At 36.1% G+C, this 16,544-nt stretch overlaps 1 protein-coding gene across 2 annotated transcripts in view; it reads right to left on the bottom strand.

The window, feature by feature from the left end:
* Nucleotides 1-1,622: 1,622 nt before the first annotated feature.
* The window catches only part of RASA3 (RAS p21 protein activator 3), a 127,477-nt gene continuing 112,555 nt past the window's right edge, over nucleotides 1,623-16,544 (bottom strand). For both annotated transcript variants that reach the window (XM_087967225.1, XM_026666743.2), the window contains 9 exons: nucleotides 15,507-15,584; nucleotides 14,215-14,292; nucleotides 12,997-13,070; nucleotides 11,897-12,003; nucleotides 11,425-11,507; nucleotides 10,788-10,996; nucleotides 7,967-8,070; nucleotides 5,814-5,997; nucleotides 1,623-3,997 (listed from right to left, as the gene is read on the bottom strand). In XM_087967225.1, coding sequence (XP_087823351.1) covers nucleotides 3,922-3,997; nucleotides 5,814-5,997; nucleotides 7,967-8,070; nucleotides 10,788-10,996; nucleotides 11,425-11,507; nucleotides 11,897-12,003; nucleotides 12,997-13,070; nucleotides 14,215-14,292; nucleotides 15,507-15,584 — 993 coding nt within the window. In that variant the 3' untranslated portion in view covers nucleotides 1,623-3,921. The remainder of the gene's footprint in view (nucleotides 3,998-5,813; nucleotides 5,998-7,966; nucleotides 8,071-10,787; nucleotides 10,997-11,424; nucleotides 11,508-11,896; nucleotides 12,004-12,996; nucleotides 13,071-14,214; nucleotides 14,293-15,506; nucleotides 15,585-16,544) is intronic.

The following is a 16,544-nucleotide window of genomic DNA, read 5'->3' as shown; positions in this document are numbered from 1 at the left end:
CACCATTACTGATTTTTTAAAATACAATGTAAGCCATCTACATAATTTTGGGCTTTGTCATTAAATTCTTTGACTTTCCCATTACTCTACAAAATACACCATTCAAAATTCATCTCCTCATACAGAAAGACCATATTCCTTTTAAAAAAGGAGGAAATACTAGGAGAAAATGGAGAAAAGGAAACAAAAGAAAACAAAAGATGCAAGTAAATCTATTTCACAAGACAAGTCAATTGGAAATAATGCAACAGATAAATTGAGAAGGAAACACATACACTTTTCCATCTCCAAAAAGTTCTTTACATAATTACTTCTGTGATGTTAAGTTATGAACATGGGTAGGTGAAATAGCACTTTATTTTCATATTCACTTTCTTATTTTTCAGACACTTAACAATCTAACAATGGATTAAGTCAAGTCTTTTAATTAGGTAGACTAAATTTTATACTGAATTGTTTTCATTCAATCAAAAAATGGACTATCAAATAATTTAGTTGATTGTATGTCTATAACTGTTCGCAGATTAAATTTAGATGATCTTCTATTGTATTTGTGTGCGGGCGGTTAAGATACTGGAAGCTGAACACATTTAATTACTTTGATTTATGACTACAAAATTTCCACTGCTAAGCAAAACAGTTATTAAGTTAATTTATGACCCTTTTTGCCATGGTTGTTAAGCCAATCTCTGCAGTTATTAAGTGAACCTGGCAGTTATTAAGCGAATTCAGCTTCCCTCATGGACTTTGCTTGTCGGGAGTCAGCTGGGAAGGTCACAAATGGTGATCACATGACCCAGGATGTTGCAACCGTTATAAATACACGCCAGTTGCCAAGTGCCCCAATTTTGATCATGTGGCAGTGATCATGAGGTGGTGATCATGCTGTGAAGGCCAAAAAGTGTGAGGATCGATCATGAATCACTTTTTTCAATGCCTTGTAACTTTGGTTGCTAAACTGGTTGTAAGTTGAGAGTACTTATATTTACAAACTTGATGGCAGATTCTTAAAATGTATTATTTCATATTTTCTTCCTTACTTTATTAAAGAATTAGAGTGGTGCAGTGGCCTAGAGGTGGAGCTCTCGCCTCACAATCAGGAGGCTGTGAGTTCAATCCTAAGTAGAGGCAGATATTTCTCTCTCTGGGCACAATTAGACAATATCTGCTGTGTACTCCGCCTTGGTGACAGGAAGGGCATCCAGCCAGTAATCAGTCAGCTCCATTCAGTTGCCCTGACTTCACCCTGATACAAGGGATTATGGAGTCATTAAAAGACCAAAAAAAATTATTAAAGAATTACTTCTGAACAAATATAACTTTTTTTAAAAAACTGGGATTGTTTTGTTTATAACTGAACCAATTAACACTAAATTTCATTGATAACCAAAGCAATACTGCTTCTCCCCTGCTCTGTTGTTTGAAAACAAAAGCAGACTTTCTCCAAAGTGAATAAGAATTGATGGCTATTACAGTTGATTGACTGATCAAACAAATAAAGCCTGGAATGCAAAGTCTTTTGATGAAATGTTGCTGTAGCCAGTGTGTACCTAGCTGAAGATTCAGTGTTCACCCTTTAAAAAGGTTTGCCAATATTGAGTTTGTAATGAATACACATACGCTTTTCAGAAATAAAACACTTTTTAATTGGCAAGTAGAACACACATTGCAGGTCATTAGTATTTTGTCAAAAGACTATTAAGTTACAAATACATTTCTTTTTTAAAAAACTGGCAGTTTCAAATGGCAGTTCAGAGCACATGGTGCCGGTTTCCCCTAGTACTTCTATTGGCAATTGATAGGACATAAATTTTCACCTTGTAGTTTCCTAATGTAGCCCAATGCGAACAACAAGACTCTTTAGAAATAGATGCTGCATACAAGATTGGTCATTCTCTTTTTTGTATGGATTTGACCATGTGGGGATGGTTTTGCAGACATCACTTTTCATATTAGAATCTAAAGAAGTTTTGCATCAAGTTGAATGTTCATTAATTGTGGTCCAAGAGTAGTCTCATTTGGCCTATAATTTACGTCGCATTACGTTGACTTTTGTCAAAGCCCAACATGCAGTGAATCAGACTCTTAGAAAAGCTATGACATAACCAATCAGCTATATTGGGTTGGATCCAGACAGTTAGGCATATCAAGGTTAACTGAAATATACAAGGGTTATGATGGTCATAACAAACGTTCTAGCTATCAGTGGGGCTTAAAAGTGCAACTAACTTGATCTGGGTCCAAACCATTTTATAATTTTATAGCGTACACACACACACACACACACACACACCAACCCCCCACAACAATATTTATTTGTATTCATGAGGTATGCTGCACATTCCATTTCATCTATTCAGGGGAATCTGTGGAGAAGCGATGTCAAAAGGTCAAGATTGTGATTGTGTGGTTGTCATTTTTTTTAATCTTATGCTCTGCACCTACTCATAACATATTAACAAAGTACAACTGTATGTTAATGTGATGAAAACAACCCAAACTAAACATATCTTTTATCCTTGAAGCTGTATTATCTGACAGCTCTTGAAATACTTGTTTAAATGCTTATACATAACAATCAGGTAGTGCGAGGAGAACAGGAATTTCGGCCTCATGCAACATTCAGTATAAAGCTTCCATAACTTTCTGTTAAGATCTCTTTACTGATATCTTGCTGCTAACACCTTATCTTGCAACTTTAAGGGAGCATAAAGAGTTAATATTACATTACAGCTCTGCCTTATCTGTTTCATATGGAATGTTGTTTTCCTACATCAATAATACTTCTGTGTAGGTTGTGCATACCATGTTGTAAAAAATCTTTGTTTCCATTTCTTGCTGAAATGTTTTAATATGTTTCAGTCAACCTCGCTAGAAAAGAAATAGCTTTTTGTATCAGAGTCTATAGCCATTCTTTGCTTTCAAATTCCCTGAGGAAGAACCTGGTGAGGTCACCTATAGTATAACTTATTAAGTCAACCTTTCACTGATTAATTTTATCTCTAATTTTATCTGTAAATGTCATCAAAAAAGAAGTGTGTGCTCACTTCACTCATTGAGAAATTGCTTATAGTTGATTTTATTTCTTACATGGAAATATTACAGATGTAAGAAATGTATTGCATTTGAAACGGCCCTTAAATAGTAGAAAATCATTAATTCTGATAATCAAACCATTGTTTTTGCAATTACTCTATGAGCATTCTTGTAGTATACATACTTAAGTTGTTTGAATATGTATTTATTCAGGTTTACAACATTTTACGTTTATAGGAAAAAAATAGAAATTGATTGCCTTAGTGCAAACAACTCTGTATCAAAAAATTACAGGGAGTACCGTTAAATGGTAGACTTTCTTTTTAGAAGCCAGTTCTCCTTAAACCAATAATATGTTGCTAATGCTAACAAAATACCCTGTTGTTCAGTCTTCTTAGGGTCAAGGCAAGCTCCAATGAGGGGAGATTACAACTATAACCAACTGGACTTTGCTTCATTAAAAAGCAAATGCTGCAAAGCTTTTCCTAATTGCTCTGTGGCATAATGCAAAATAGCCCCTAATCAGCCATCAAAAATTAGAAATCTGGAAAAAGTCTCTCAGCCATGTAAAAGGAGTGTGGAAGTTGTCAATATGAAGTCCACAGGCTTTGATCATTGAACTGATCGCTAGATTCCAAGAAACCAGAGCAACACTTTTAAAAATGCAGAACACATATGATGAAAACCACCTAGAAGGCAGAGTTCCGTCATCTGTTAACACCAGATGAATAAAGTGCATAGCAACAATTGTAATAGTTTTTGGAGAGAGAGAAAGCACTTAGCAAGCCTCAGCAAGCTTGACATTTGATATGTACATCTTGCTACAGGTGGCTTTTCTCTTTCTTCAGTCCTTCAGCTACACCATCTAATAACTTTCTTCAGACTTCAAATGGAATGAGCTGAGATTTCTGACTGTTGCCTTATGTAACTTTGGAAGCTCTTGTCACCAATGGGGTGTTCCCTAGAAAGTGAAAAAAAAAGAGGAAAAAGATGGAGATTAACATGTTTATTCTTAGTTTTCAGATTTAAAAAAAAATCGTCCACAAAAATTTATTGATTGAAAATTTTGGTATGAATGATATTATTGCGAGATAGACAAGCCTGTATAGTACATCATTTGATATGATGATTTTAAAAAAATTAAAAATGCATAATGGAAACCCATGAATATATATAGACATCTTTGTAAGCGACATAGATTGTACAGGTTGAAAACCCAGAGATTTAAGGAATAATCAAATTTGTCTGAATTAAGATTTGGCAAAATTAGGCTGTAAAGCAAGACACAGAATACGTGATTTGCCTGCCTAGGAGATGCCGTATTACATTAAAGAAATATGCTGATAGGAAGATTATGTTTCCTTTGTGATAGAAAATGACAATGGCTGTTCTTGTAGTGGATGAGTGAAACAAATAGCTTTGTGCTGAAACTACAATTTACCTTTCTTGGTTAATGTGGCAGAAGAAACAGGCCATTAATCCATCCAACTGAACATACTGTAAAATAAAACACCAGCTTCTTCTGGTATTTGGAAACCTTCTCCAGAAAATAGCCTGATATTTCACTGTTTGTCTAGTTTCCTCTGTAAACATCATAGAATATTGCAAGGGAAAAGGGGGATTGCTCAAGATTTTGTGATTTTTATTGCAGTATTGTTATGGATATTTTCTTTGACTGGGATGGTGGTGGTGAGGTGGCTATCACCATTTGAACTGCTGCTGGGCATACGAGTAATTTATAGCTTCTAACTTCCAAGGATTTCAGGTAAGAATCTTTTCCAGCCATGCCTGGAACTACCAAGGGAAGAGAATACCATGTTTCCTAGAAAATAAGACCTACCCCCAAAATAAGCCCTAGTTAAGAGCCTCCCCCCCCTCCATCCCACCGTCTGTTTTGCCCCTGGCCATGGCTGTGATGGGGCACGCGGCGGGTCCAGCAGGCCAGATCGCATGCATCCCTCCCAATGCCAGATTGCTTTATCTTTAGAAGGGGAAAGCCAGCATGGCCATGGCTGGAGAACTGGGGAAAGGCATGGGTGGCAAGGCAGGGGCCGGGGGTCAGGCTCCACCAGGCTCCACCAGGAGACAGAGGGAGGCAGACACTCAAAGGGCATCGGCCTGTGTGTCTCAGATCAGCTGTAGCGTACTGTGAACAGCATGGCTGATGCGGGGTGAGTGTGTGTGTGGGGGGTGTTACTCAATTGGTGACTTCATCAGTGTTAACTAGTTTATAATGAAATGTCTGCAAGAAAGCAACCAAGCTCAGAGAGCACCGAGGACTCCATGTACCTGGAACTTCAAACATTTTCCTGTAACGCATGGGCTATAGCCTTCCACAACGGATGTAAAATGCTTCTCTTTGTCCAAGACAAACTCGTTTTTGCATGCAATATTTTAGCAGCACAGATGCTTTAAGCACTGTTGTTCTGGAGATGTCCATGCAAAACTAGTGTACAATATAACTTCTTGCTCTCAATAAAATCATACCACTAATGGTTAATGGTTTGAAATTAGCCTGAAGTAAACTGCCATTCTATGAAATGAAAATCACTGGCAGATGGTATATGATGGTGGAGCAAAGTGACAGGCTCCATGACACTGCCATAAGGAACAGATGGTAGAAATATGCTACAAATATGAGCAAGTGCTTTATGACAACAAAGGGGACAAATCTATCCATTGCAGGCCATTAGCAAGCTGAAATTTAACCAACATTCCTTGTTTCAACAGGGAGCCAACTGGTGTTTCAATAGTGCTCGAGAGCATCCCACACTTACTGGCTTCCGTATTTTGTCTTGTTGAACTTATCCCTCTTGTACTGGGCATGTTCCTGTTCTAAAGTTTTAACATTTGTTATAATCTGTTTTAGTGTCTTATAGGTCTCTTGAGGATCATCAATGACAAAAGTTGAATATTCTTCTTGCTCTGGCCCATCATACACTGATTTGCTGCCACAAGCCTCTGTCAAAAGAGATTTCAAAAAAGATTTATAACTTGTGAGGCTAATAAGGAGTACATAGGATCAGGATTCAGCTGATGCTGTATTCTGGGAATGACAAGACAATCTTAAGAATAAAATTGAATAAGAGATAATACATCAGAGTAGTTTTGCCATGTAAAGAAATCCTGTAAGGTCAGCTTTTCATTTGAAAATTCAGTGGGAGTCAACTTTAGAAGCTTCCAAGCTGGGCACGGAGATAACAGTATTCATAAGGAGACTGCTAATGAGTTTTTATTGACAGTAATAAGTTACCTTCCATTACTGGTTTTAGCTAAAAATTTATTTTACAAGATATTTATGATATTGTTATAAGACATACACAATACATTATATATTTCTCTCCTTTTAAAGCTACCTAAGCTAATGGCCATTAATAGCAATATGAATTCCTGCAGCCTATATCAGCCTTCCTCAACCTCTTGTAGCTATTCTGGGAGTTCAAGTCCAACACATTTTGAGGCCATCACATAGGAGAAAACTGTTCTGCAGGTGGCTTAGATAGAAAGCTATGTGTTGCAAAAGCATCTATTAGTGTAAAATGTACAACATGCCTAAAAATCTAGAAAATTGTAGCATCCTATATGTATTTTTGCAAAGCTGAGTTATGGCTTACTCAGGGAAGGAAGGACTTTATCCCACTATTATACTAGACCAGGGCTGTCAAACTCCCAGCCCAAGGGGTCGGATGGGTCACGTGCTGTCCATGTTCACGCCCGGTTTAGCAAAGGAGGAAAAAGTCCCGATATGTCACATGACGCTGCCCTGACAACATGAGTTTGACAACCCTGTACTAGAGTTTCTGTTGTTCACCTTTACCCATACCTCCATTTGACCAAATTAAGATCTCATAAATGACATTTATACTCTCTTTACCAAATTATAGTCTCTTTACCAAATAAGGGATGTGAAGATTCCTTGTTTTAGAATAGAACTGCAAAATGAAAAGCAGAGAGGTTCCATTCTTGTGATAATGGTCCTGATCTGAAAGTCACCACTCTCAACAGCTGCTATCTGCACTGAGGGTAAAGCTTCCACCAATTGGAATGGGACAACTTGCCACAGCCAACTCACCATGGCTAATTCACCACAGGACAACTCACTGTGGATCAATTCAACAATTCAACAATTCAATTTAATTATTTTTAAAATTAAAAGTTTATTTAAATTTTTGTCATTCACATTTCGTTTCATCCCTCCTTTAATTATTCTGTTCCACCATTTCTTCAATATTAGTGTAATTCTTGTCCCACAGTGAGCTGGCATGGTGAGTAGTCCCACAATGAGTTGGCCATGGCAAGTTGGCTGCAGTGAGTTGTCATAGATCCTCCATCGATAATAGTAGAAGTTTTCTTCCCAGTACAAATGGTAGCCATTGTGAAAGGGATGTGTGCAGTAAGAGTGGGGGATCCTGGGCAATGCTTTAAAAATTCTCTCTTGAAGAACCCAATTAATAGCCCCACTCTCTCTGGAACTGTAATTTAAAAAAGGAAAACATTCAGGCAAAAGCTACTCAGGTGATTAACTTCCAATCTAATATTGCCATAAGGGAAAAAAATACAAGTCCCTAACACAAAGATCTAAAAGTGTCTTTTGAGGTGGCCCCAGGATCCAGTGCTTTCATTAAAATAATGTGGGGGGGAGGGGGAGGAAACCTTTGTGATATATATGTATGCAATGTCACAGTGCCTGTACAAAGCCAGTAGAGTTTGTGTTGCTTTGGTGCAAAACTATTTTCCTCATTTGCTCTCCTTGCCCTCCTTTCCCCATTTTGTAAAGAAAGTGACTCACTCAGAATGGGGGAATAAAGAGAAAGAGGGAAAATGCTCAAAAATGGAAGAAAAGTCTATTATTTTTCAAGAATTCCCTTAAAATTAGATTTTATATAAAATGAATTCTATAGACAAAAGAATAACTCATTTTCATACCCACCTTGCATTTTCTCCAGTTTGGTCATATACAGATTGAACAGGGAGTAGATGCGTTCTGTTTCTCTATCCCCATCGATGTCTAATTGTATATTTGCTGGTAGACCCCTACACAATCATTTAAATAGTGTCAAAAATTTTGAAACTCTGTATTTCATTTATGGGTTGAAATGGGTTTTGATGAAGAGAACAAGATTCCACAATCAAATCATTTTCATTACAGGTTGATACACATTTTTAATAAACTGATGTATGAGACACATTCTCAGGAACAAAATAATGAAAGGAGACATTCCAAACAACCATAATATTTGTATAAAGGAAGGAAAGCATTCTACTGCCTGGTGTATTTTAGCCAATCAGGCTGAGATTATTAAACGCATGAATAAAAAGCAAAAACTTTGCCTGGCAATGAAAACCAACATTAATTCTCTCTCCCCCCTCCCACTCTTCTCTCTCTCTCTCTCTTTCTCTCTCTCTCTCCATCCATCCATCATATCCATCCATCCATCATATCCATCCATCTATCATATCCATCCATCATATCCATCCATCCATATATTCATCCATCCATCCATCATATTCATCCATCCATCATATTCATCCATCCATCCATCCATCATATCCATCCATCTATCATCCATCCATCCATCCATCCATCCATCATATTCATCCATCCATCCGTCATATTCATCCATCCATCATATCCATCCATCCATCCATCATATCCATCCATCCATATATTCATCCATCCATCCATCCATCATATTCATCCATCCATACATCCATACATCATATCCATCCATCTATCATATCCATCCATCCATATATTCATCCATCCATCCATCTATCATATTCATCCATCCATCCATCTATTATATTCATCCATCCATCCATCATATCCATCATATCCATCCATCTATCATATCCATCCATCATATCCATCCATCCATATATTCATCCATCCATCCATCCATCCATCCATCCATCCATCCATCATATCCATCCATCCATCCATCATATCCATCCATCCATCCATCATATCCATCCATCCATCCATCATATCCATCCATCCATCAAATTTTGGAAACTGACCATCTCCCTCACAGAGGAATTCTGTGCAGTATACAAGTAAAAAAATATTAAAACATAAAAACCGCACGCGAAATTTACAATTTAAAAAGGGGAGAATGGATTAAAAACTAATATTAAAAGTTAATTACAGGTTAATTATATTTGCCCTAGTTCATCTTCCAGGAAAAAGGCATCCCAAAGCCAGAGTGCCCTAAAAGGAAGGACTTTTGTTTTCCAACCATGAGCACTGAGAACCCTTTCTTTCTTTCTTTCTTTCTTGCTGTCAGCTCCTCAAGGCAGGCCAGACTAGAAAAGCAAAGACATGCAGACTAATACTACTCTTATTATAAAGCTATTGTAACAGAATCTGAATGTGCTTCCCTCCTACCTCCCTTTATCATCCTGAGAGTTAAGAAGGGTTTTGTCTGTAACATCTTCTTGGTTCTGATTCTGGTCCACACCCAGATTTCTTTTATTTGACTGTTTTGTTGGTAGCGGTTCTTCTCTTGTTTTTCAAGGTTCTTCCTTACCTCCATTATCCTTGCAGATCTTAATACTTCAACCGGTTAAAACCGGGAAGGATGTTCTCTGACCATCAGACTCCTAACTCATTAAGGACCTTACATATTACTAAAATTTTGAAGTGTGTTATGTATCTGCCAATCTTGTTCCTTTTGGATCACTCTAACATGGGCAAGATGTTTCAGACAGAAACCTTGAAAGCTTTTCCAAATCTCATTCAGGAATGACTCCATATAAAATGCACTGCGCTAGCATGAAATAATCATAGCAATGAGTCATATGACCTGCCCATCCATGTCCAGGAAAAGAGCACTAATTATGGGATGACTTGAATCAACAAAAATATGCATCTGAATTAGCGCATACTAATAAAACTTGTTTTGCATTTGGATGATGCACAATTTTGTTGGGGATAGGATTGTTTTTATTTTATTTTTTCTTCTTTTCAAAGGCATCTCCTCTTATAAGGTAGAGCAGCGGCATCAAACTCAAGGCCCAGGGGCCAGATCCAGCCTGCAGGGTACTTAGATCTGGCCCACGGGGGCGCCCTGGAAACACCGAAGGACCAGCCTGCGGTGCTTCTGCCAGCAAAAACAGGCTCCTGAGCTCTGTTTTCAGCTGTCACAGCCTCCTGCAACCTTCTGCTGGAAATTCTGCAGCCCTCCCAAGCTCCGTTTTCACTGGCAGAGGGTTGCAGGAAGCCGTCCCAGTCGAAAACAGAACTTAGGAGCCCTTTTTTTGCTGGCAGAGCACTTGGGCCATCACAGGCACCCCTAACAGGAGTTACGTCGAGCTTGATGCAGCCCTCAATGAAATCAAGTTTGACACCCCTGCAATAGAGAAACTGGAATTCTTCTTTTAAAGATGGGGCCTGTTGCAAATGCTACATGCACTTTTGATAAGAACTGCAGTATACATAAAACATCCAAATCCCTTTCCTAGCTAGCTGAGGATATTAATAGTAAACAAAATGATCTAGCATAACCTACATGCTTAATAATTTCAGATATAATCCTAGTCTTGTAAGAATGCCTGTCCCATATTGAAAAAGTTACTAGGCTTCTAAAAGAAAAACCAGATAGAGAAGAAAAACTAGGTAGTGTTTAATGCATGTTGTCAGACCTGCCTGTTTATCCACAGCATCAGATCTCATTCTTTCATCATCCACAGGGATACGTCTTATCATCTAATACTTAAAGCAAAATTTAAAGCAGGAAGTGTTTCCTTACCCAGTGCAAGGAGTACAACCAGGAGCATTATCTGCTATAGATTTGCAGCACAGCCAGTGCCCATTAAGATATGCAGAAGGATGGTAGACAGTGAGACGTTTCTTGTTACACTGACTAACTTTGGTGAGGATATCAATCCAGTCCCTGGCCTCAACACAATTATTGGCCTGAATATACAGCACTCTTTCAGGCTGAATCACTTGGAACATCTTAAAGGGAGAGAGAGAAGAAAACAACCAATAATTAACAGGGAACAATGCTTAAAATGTAATGTTTTAGGGGGAAAAACTGTTAGGAATATGTGTTTTTATCATTGGATTGCTTAGTGGCTAACACTTGCTCAGACAATGGGCTCACATCCTGAATCCTTTGGCATGAATTGTACAGCAATTTGTAGACTATAAGGCATATTACAAGACTCTCTCTCTCTCTCTCTCCCTCCCTCTCTCTCCTCTCTCTCTCTCTGAGTTGAGCTGGTCTGAAAAAGAGTGACTGACCAAAGTCATTTATGACTAAGATTGGATTTGAACTCACTGTCTCCTGGTTTCTAGCATGGTGCCTTCACCAAACTGGCACCTCCAAGAAACAAGTGTATGGTAGGGGCTGTACTTAATAATTAAGAAGGAAACCTACTTACATTTTTCATTTTGAAGGATTCTTCCTCCAACTTTTCTACTGCCAGAATGTTTTCAATTGGAATGCTGCATAATGGATGGTCACCTATGGTGGATAATTGCAAGAAAAAACTTTCAAAACACCCTGTGTATATAAATATATGTCTATGTTCAGCAGTGGTGGGATTCAAACTTTTTTACTATTGGTTCTGTGGGCGTGGCTTGGTGGCTGTGGCAGGGGAAGGATACTGTAAAATCTCCAGTCAGGTGGTGTTTGCCGGTTCTCCAAACTACTCAAAATTTCCACTACCGGTTCTCCAGAACTGGTCAGAACTGCTGAATACCACCTCTGGGGTTCAGGTCAAAACTGTATTATCATTATATTCTGTACCACCTAAATTAATCACTATTTGAGATTTGGGAATTTTGATTAACTTTCTCCTGGAAAATAGTGTATTAATGTTTATATTAAAAGGAAAACGAAAACCTCAGTACCTTTGCTTTTCTGATAAGTAAATTCATGATTGCTGAGCCGAAACCATCTCTTCTTGAAGTTCTTCATGCCAAATTTTTTCCTGCCTTGTGCCCTTTTGATCATAAACCTATTGCAAAAAAGTCCACAGCAGTTTTACATAAATACATACTCAGCCTGGTCCGTGTCAGAAATTACACTCTTCTTATAAAGCAACCAGTCTTGGGAAATCTTTAAAGGCTGGGAAATTCTGCACTACAGAAAATCATGGTCAAACCACAATATAGCTGCATCCTCAAAAGAAACTACACATTTCAGTTAAGGAGGCACTACAGAGATAGCATCATGTTCATATTTCTTAAACTCAAATGTGCATTTTTCTGAATTGCACAGTCACCATCTAAACCCAGGAAAAGGCATGTGTTCTTTAAGGAGGCATCGACAAGTACAGCAAGTAGACCAGAGGCCTCCAAACTTGGCAACTTTAAGACTTGTGTTAAGGTACTTAATAAAAGAGCAAATATATTATATGACAGAAAGCTACAGCTCAGTATCTTATGTCTTTACTATCTTATCTTCATGAAATATTATTATTAACTTTCTACAGTTAATTAAGCATCTTTAACACCCCAGGCCAAGACCAAAATAAAAAATAAAAAAAAATCAGAGAGAACGAAAATACAGTTGCAGAAGTTCATTTTTTGTTAAAAAAGAAAAGTTAGAAAGTCAAATATTTCTGCTTTTTACAGAAAGTAGAAATAATTTTTAAAAGAAAGCAATAAAGTTTGAGATGGCAGGTACATGTCATGGATCTAAATTAAAATTAATTGCACTTAGAAGCATGTAACCTTTTTACCTTGTACCTAATTATATTTCATGTTTTTGGTATTTAGGAAATATTTCTGATGGGGGGAAAAGTTGGTGTTTTCAACAATAATCCAATCTTCTAAAATCATACAGTAATTATTTGCACTTCTTTTAATTCAATTTTTATTTCTTTTATTTCCGCACCTAAGCCTTTAACATATATTAGACAGCACAACACTTACATAGAACCCATTATGAACAGATGATGAAACATTTAATCTTACACATTTGGAAAAAACAACTGATGTAAGCTCACCCTTCTTTAAGTAGTATTGGTTGTTCTATAATTTTGTGATCTCTCCTTCCAGAGGATGAAATCAAATCTAAGAACTTGGAGAAAGAATGAATAGATATGAAATAAACTTTTAACATGGAAGTCATCCAATTCTTATTCCAACAATAAAAATTGTTGGAATAAGTAAGTTCAAGTTTTAAAACATTGATTTATTGGCCAATGAGAAACAGAAAAGAATTAATTAATTCCTCATGTATAAATAAAATATGTTAAATATCTTATGCTTAATCATATTATGAGTCATACATTATGTCTATTTCTTCTCCTTCTCCTGATTTTAATTTTGATATTTTATTGCAGTTGTGATTGATGCTGGTCTAATGCTTGCTTCCACATTGGAGGATACCTAAATCAGTCTATTTCAACCCTCAAATGTGGGAATCCAGCTATTATAAATTCCAGCCTACATAATAGTGTTTAATCTACATTGGTTTAGAATAAAAAAAACTGCAGTCCATCAGGTAATGAAGGGAAACAATTAAATTGAATGAAAGGCCCAAGCTTTTTGTCAATGAATGCAGACATTTCAATAAGAGTATTGTCAAATATATTGTTCACAAATGCCTTACTAATCCATATGGCAGATGGTTGATCAGCACAGGAATGACGTTAAGATTTAAAAAAATCTAGACAACCTTCCCATTCCAATATTCCCCAGAGGTACTGGGAGCATAATATTTAATATATTTCAATGTTGGATAAATGGTTGTTAATTCTGCATTTTATAGTCCCAGTAAATCTAGAAGTAACAGAAAATTGGTGCATAGTTTAAAGGTGTATTTTTTTTATAGCGAAGCTACTGAAAAATGAAAAAAACCTATCCTACCCTTCTTGAACTGAGAATGTTCAAAATGGTGACTCAATTATACTATTTCATATTGTTTATTGCAACTCTCAAGATATTTATTGAAGAAAACTTTAAATCAATATGCCAAAATCCAGTCAGTGGCCAAAAGATTTATTTCCAATATTTTCCCACCTTCTCCATTATTATTTTTACTTCTAATTAATTATTTAGAATATACATGCACGTAATTCAGTGTTCATAAAAAATTGTCATTCATAAATTCATGAAATCCATAAAACATTCAATTAAAAATGAATTAAATAATAAATAATAATTTATGGAACTGACTGGTATTCCCCCAAAGCACACAAAATATTGTTTTTAATACTTACATTTTTTACTGCATCTGCATATTTTTGCTCATTAAAGTAGTCATAAAATGTAGCCATATATGATTCCTTGAAACTGGCCTGAAATAAAATCACCATTTTGATCATGAAACTTGAGATCAAAATACAGGAAAAAAATCAGATTCATTAATTCATGGACAAATAATTTTCAATGGCAAAATAGGTTTAGAAAACTCTTCCTGATGGCCTAGGTTTTGACTCAAGGGTAGAAACAATTCAGGAGTATTAGTTCATAGGACATGTATCTCACAAACTTTAAGCTCTAAATGGATAATGTGAATAATCTCTCAGGGTTTTTTGCTGGTTTAGAGAAACTGCTGGATCACAATTCATATATTTCAAGACTATATTGTTTTTATGTCCTGCTTTTTCTTCCCTCCCCAAGCTGGCAAAAACATGGATTTATTCAGATTATACTACAAATAAAAAATGTTCCATATTAGCTTATTCTTATTACTATCTGTTCACAGTTGGCCTTTGTACATATCAGGTTTCTCCCAAGAACTTAGATGTCTTATTGTATCAGTGTAATATTAGGTGCAGACCCAAAACCTTTTGCAATTAATAGAGGGAAATTTTGTCAATACACCAATTTTTTTAGGTGCCATCCAAGGTTTTTTGCTATGTCACCCAGTATACTAATACCCTGGAACATTATGGCCAGTTTATGCCAGAATCTTTCAATTTTAATTTCAATTGTCAGATTTTGATATTTTGTGACCTTCTCTAATCCTTTGTCTTCTAATCTACCATCTCCTGGTACTGCCACATCAATTATTCACGCTTTCTTCTTTTCAACCACAGTTATATCTGGTGTATTATGAGCCAAGATTTTATCAGTCTGTTTTTGGAAATCTCACAATATTTTAACCTGCTAATTTATTACTTTTTTGTGTTCTATGTTCATTACAGGTACATGATCATTTTTACAGATGTTCCAGTTAACCATTTTGGCAACTGTATTATGTCATTGTTTATTAGCAGTTTGTGTGATATTTTTGCATGAACTGATCTACTTTGTATGATCTACTTTGCTTTTTGACACAATATGCACTTTCAATCATTTGATGAGTTTCAACGGATATTATTTTTTGCCCTTTTAAAAACATATATTTTGGTCAACTCAAAATGGTCAACATTTCTATTAGAAACATTTCTATTTTGTCTCATGCAGTGCTACTTTAGGGAAGGCCTTCATTACAGAAGTAAAAATATAATCACAATTCAGGATTCGGAAAAAAGTTTTGTAGTGGAAAAAAACATGAAATACTTACAGACTTAGATTTTGATAAACTGCCCAATGTTTGTATGGTTTTAGAGATCAGCGTCAAAGTTCTTGAAGTTTGTGGGTCCTTACAAAGGGAAAAAAAAACATCATATTATAATTTGTTGTGGGAAACCATAAAAGCTTCTGGTTTACATTTATTAAAATACATTTTCTTCCTCTGTAAATAAAGTTTAAGTGAGTAAGTGAAAATAAATTTTAAGGACTTTTGCATCAGGCAGTATTCTCCAGATACTCTGCTTAGTTTAGTGGTTAAGGACATTTTATTATTTTCCAGTTTGACCAATAAAATTTTATTTTTTGGGTATGCAGAAAAAAGTTGAAAGAACAGGATTCTCTTAGTGGCTGCCCCAAAATTCCTATTTAGTTTGCTTTGTAAGATCCAACATTGCAGAATTAAGTAAATATATTATTTATAGAACCAGGCTGAAAATAATTTTGTGTTGGAAAGAATTCAGCCTGGAGAAAAATGCTAATTGCTAATTTGAAAATAGAACTTTTTTTTTTACTAAGAATACAAAGGAATATGCACATTTATAACTGAATTATGTTTTTAACATTTTTTTCAGCAACAACTTGCTGCACATTAATAAGATATTTTTGAATTTTAAAACTAAATTGTTGCATATAAAGAAACAAAAATAATTCTTCACAGATGGAGATGAACAAGTTACCGTATATACTCGAGTATAAGTCGACCGGAATATAAGCCGAGGCACCTAATTTTACCACAAAAAACTGGGAAAACTTATTGACTCGAGTATAAGCCTAGGGTGGGAAATGCAGCAGCTACTGGTAAATTTCAAAAATAAAAATAGATACCAATAAAAACTTTCACTAGGACAGTTGAGAATAAGTTTGATGTTCACAATTTCCTCTTTGAAAGAGACCAGTAAATAGGGAACAAGAAGATGAAGAAAAAGAAGTGTGTTTTTTCACACTTTTCACACTGCAGTGAACAAAAATGGCATCATAGGAACAGGCTTATTCTCAGTCCAAAGGTTTGTTTCTGATTTCTTCCCTGATT

Source organism: Notechis scutatus, chromosome 5 (genome assembly GCF_049901735.1).
Source record: "Notechis scutatus isolate UNSWTSFEM ecotype Mainland chromosome 5, rNotScu1.2, whole genome shotgun sequence".
Classification (NCBI taxonomy): Eukaryota; Metazoa; Chordata; class Lepidosauria; order Squamata; family Elapidae; genus Notechis; species Notechis scutatus.
Note: the sequence above shows the minus strand (reverse complement) of the source record. Positions and strands in the feature narration are given on the sequence as shown.